The sequence below is a fragment of the Sinocyclocheilus anshuiensis genome, unplaced genomic scaffold (genome assembly GCF_001515605.1).
Source record: "Sinocyclocheilus anshuiensis isolate Anshui unplaced genomic scaffold, SAMN03320099.WGS_v1.1 scaffold34, whole genome shotgun sequence".
NCBI lineage: Eukaryota > Metazoa > Chordata > Actinopteri > Cypriniformes > Cyprinidae > Sinocyclocheilus > Sinocyclocheilus anshuiensis.
This window is the reverse complement of record NW_015544124.1, coordinates 7056-9268: the sequence shown is the minus strand read 5'-3', so window position 1 is coordinate 9268 and position 2213 is coordinate 7056. Positions and strand designations below refer to the sequence as shown.

General features: G+C 39.6%; 1 protein-coding gene across 1 annotated transcript in view; it reads left to right on the top strand.

The window, feature by feature from the left end:
- The window catches only part of LOC107694829 (ankyrin repeat domain-containing protein 27), a 19612-nt gene that overhangs the window by 13321 nt on the left and 4078 nt on the right, over positions 1-2213 (top strand). The window contains exons 14-17 of the mRNA XM_016494526.1: positions 310-434; positions 1239-1321; positions 1721-1836; positions 2032-2124. Coding sequence (XP_016350012.1) covers positions 310-434; positions 1239-1321; positions 1721-1836; positions 2032-2124 — 417 coding nt within the window. The remainder of the gene's footprint in view (positions 1-309; positions 435-1238; positions 1322-1720; positions 1837-2031; positions 2125-2213) is intronic.

The following is a 2213-nucleotide window of genomic DNA, read 5'->3' as shown; positions in this document are numbered from 1 at the left end:
TGTGTCTGTGTCTGTGTCTGTGTCTGTGTCTGTGTTTGTGTCTGTGTCTGTGTCTGTGTCTGTGCGTGTGTCTGTGCGTGTGTCTGTGTCTCTGTGTGTGTGTGTGTGTCTGTGTGTCTGTGTCTGTGTCTGTGTCTGTGTCTGTGTCTGTGTCTGTGTCTGTGTCTGTGTCTGTGTCTGTGTCTGTGTCTGTGTCTGTGTCTGTGTCTGTGTCTGTGTCTGTGTCTGTGTCTGTGTCTGTGTCTGTGTCTGTGTCTGTGTCTGTGTCTGTGTCTGTGTCTGTGTGTGTGTGTGTGTGTGTGTGGCCAGCACATTGTGAGAGGAAATGAGGCCGAGGTGAAGCGTTTGCTGAGCAAGAGTGAGAATGAGGAGGACGGGAGGAAGTTATGTCACCCACTCTGTTCCTGTGACACCTGTGACCGCCACATCTCAGGGTCAGTGCTGAAGAACATCATACATATCATCCACACGATAAATGCAGAGGAGCTTTTGAAGTGATCTGGGTCCCACTTTATATTAGGTGTCTTTAAATACTGTGCGCTTGATAATAAAATAATGAATTGTTAGCTACAATGTACCTATTGTGTTTGTAAAAAATTGCAAAACACTTGCTGCTATTGAGAGCGGATACGATTAAGAGTAGGGACAGGTTTGGTGGTCTTGTTGGGTTTAAGGGGTAGAGGTAGGGTCAACAGTGTAATTATAGATACAGAAATTAATTACAGATGTAATTACAGGACTGTATTTTCAAATATTTATACAATGTAAAAACATGTATGTACACAATAAGTGCATTGTGTCAAATGATTAATTTAGATGTAAGTACATATTAGTAAAGGACATTTAATATAAATTGGGTCCGTGATCTGAAATTTTGCATTAATTACTTTTAGACAGCACTTAGCTGTTCTTCATTCAAGTCATTTTATTAAATAAATAAAAGACTTGAAATTTTATTAAATAAAGATCTAAAGACTTTCATTGGCTCATGCAATGGCTGTATTGTATAATCATTGATTGATTGATTGATTTTTCTTTATTTTATTCTTTATCACAACTTTATGTCTCTTTAACTTTATCAAATTCAGTTTGATACAGTAATAGCAACAGTGTATTGGGCTGATGACCACCGCAAAGTGAACATGTTAGAAAGTATGCAGTTTGAATGTAGGCCTGCTTTTCTCATTAATTATTAAAGTGTTGCTTTGCTTGTCTTTCTTGGCACTTTCTTGGTTTAGGAGGTTAAACGACCCGTCCATAGTGACTCCGTTCTCTCGGGATGACAGAGGCTATACTCCTCTACATGTTGCTGCTGTTTGTGGTGAGCATTGACCTAATTTTGCTTTGTTTTTGTTTGTCTGTTTTGCTTTGTGTTTTGTTTTTGTTTGTTTTTGCTTGTGTGTTTTGTTTGTTTTTATTTGGTTGAGTACGAGTACAAGTACAGGAGCTCAGTATCGGGCCCGATACCGGTGCATCCCTAGTTTTGCTTTACTGTTTTTGTTTGGTTTATGTTTGTTTTGCTTTGTGTGATTTGTTTGGGTTATTTACCTTTTTTGTTTGTTTGTTTATTTGTTTGTTTGTTTGTTTACATATATCTGGTATTTTATAATGTGTTAGATTGTGTTGAATTTTTGTCATTTTTATTTGAAATCTGTAGCTTTCACACCGAGTTGACAAATAAATGTTGTGGCTTGTTTCCCTGTGTTGTGCTTCTGATCAGGTCTGTCCCTGCTGATTGATTTGCTGGTTTCGAAGGGAGCTGTGGTGAACGCCACCGATTATCACGCGCTCACACCGCTGCACCTCTCCTGCCAGAAGGGCTTCCAGGGCGTCACGGTCAGAACTTCACCTTGCTCGTGTTAATGGAGATTCGTAGCTATGATGAACAGAGTTGCAAAACTGTGCGGCTAGTTCCTAGCATCCAACATTAGTTCAGTCTGTGCAAGTTCTTCTCGCATAATGAAAATGAATCTCGTCATGCACATTGTCCCTTGTTTGTTGTTTCGTTGATCTTCCTGTTTGCTCTTATAGCTGCTGCTCTTGCATTATAAGGCAAACACAGATGCTCAGGATAACAATGGAAACACCCCTTTACACCTGGCCTGCATGTACGGACACGAAGATGTAAGGCATTCATTAATTATCTATCTATCTATCTATCTATCTATCTATCTATCTATCTATCTGTCTGTCTGTCTGTCTGTGTCTGTCTG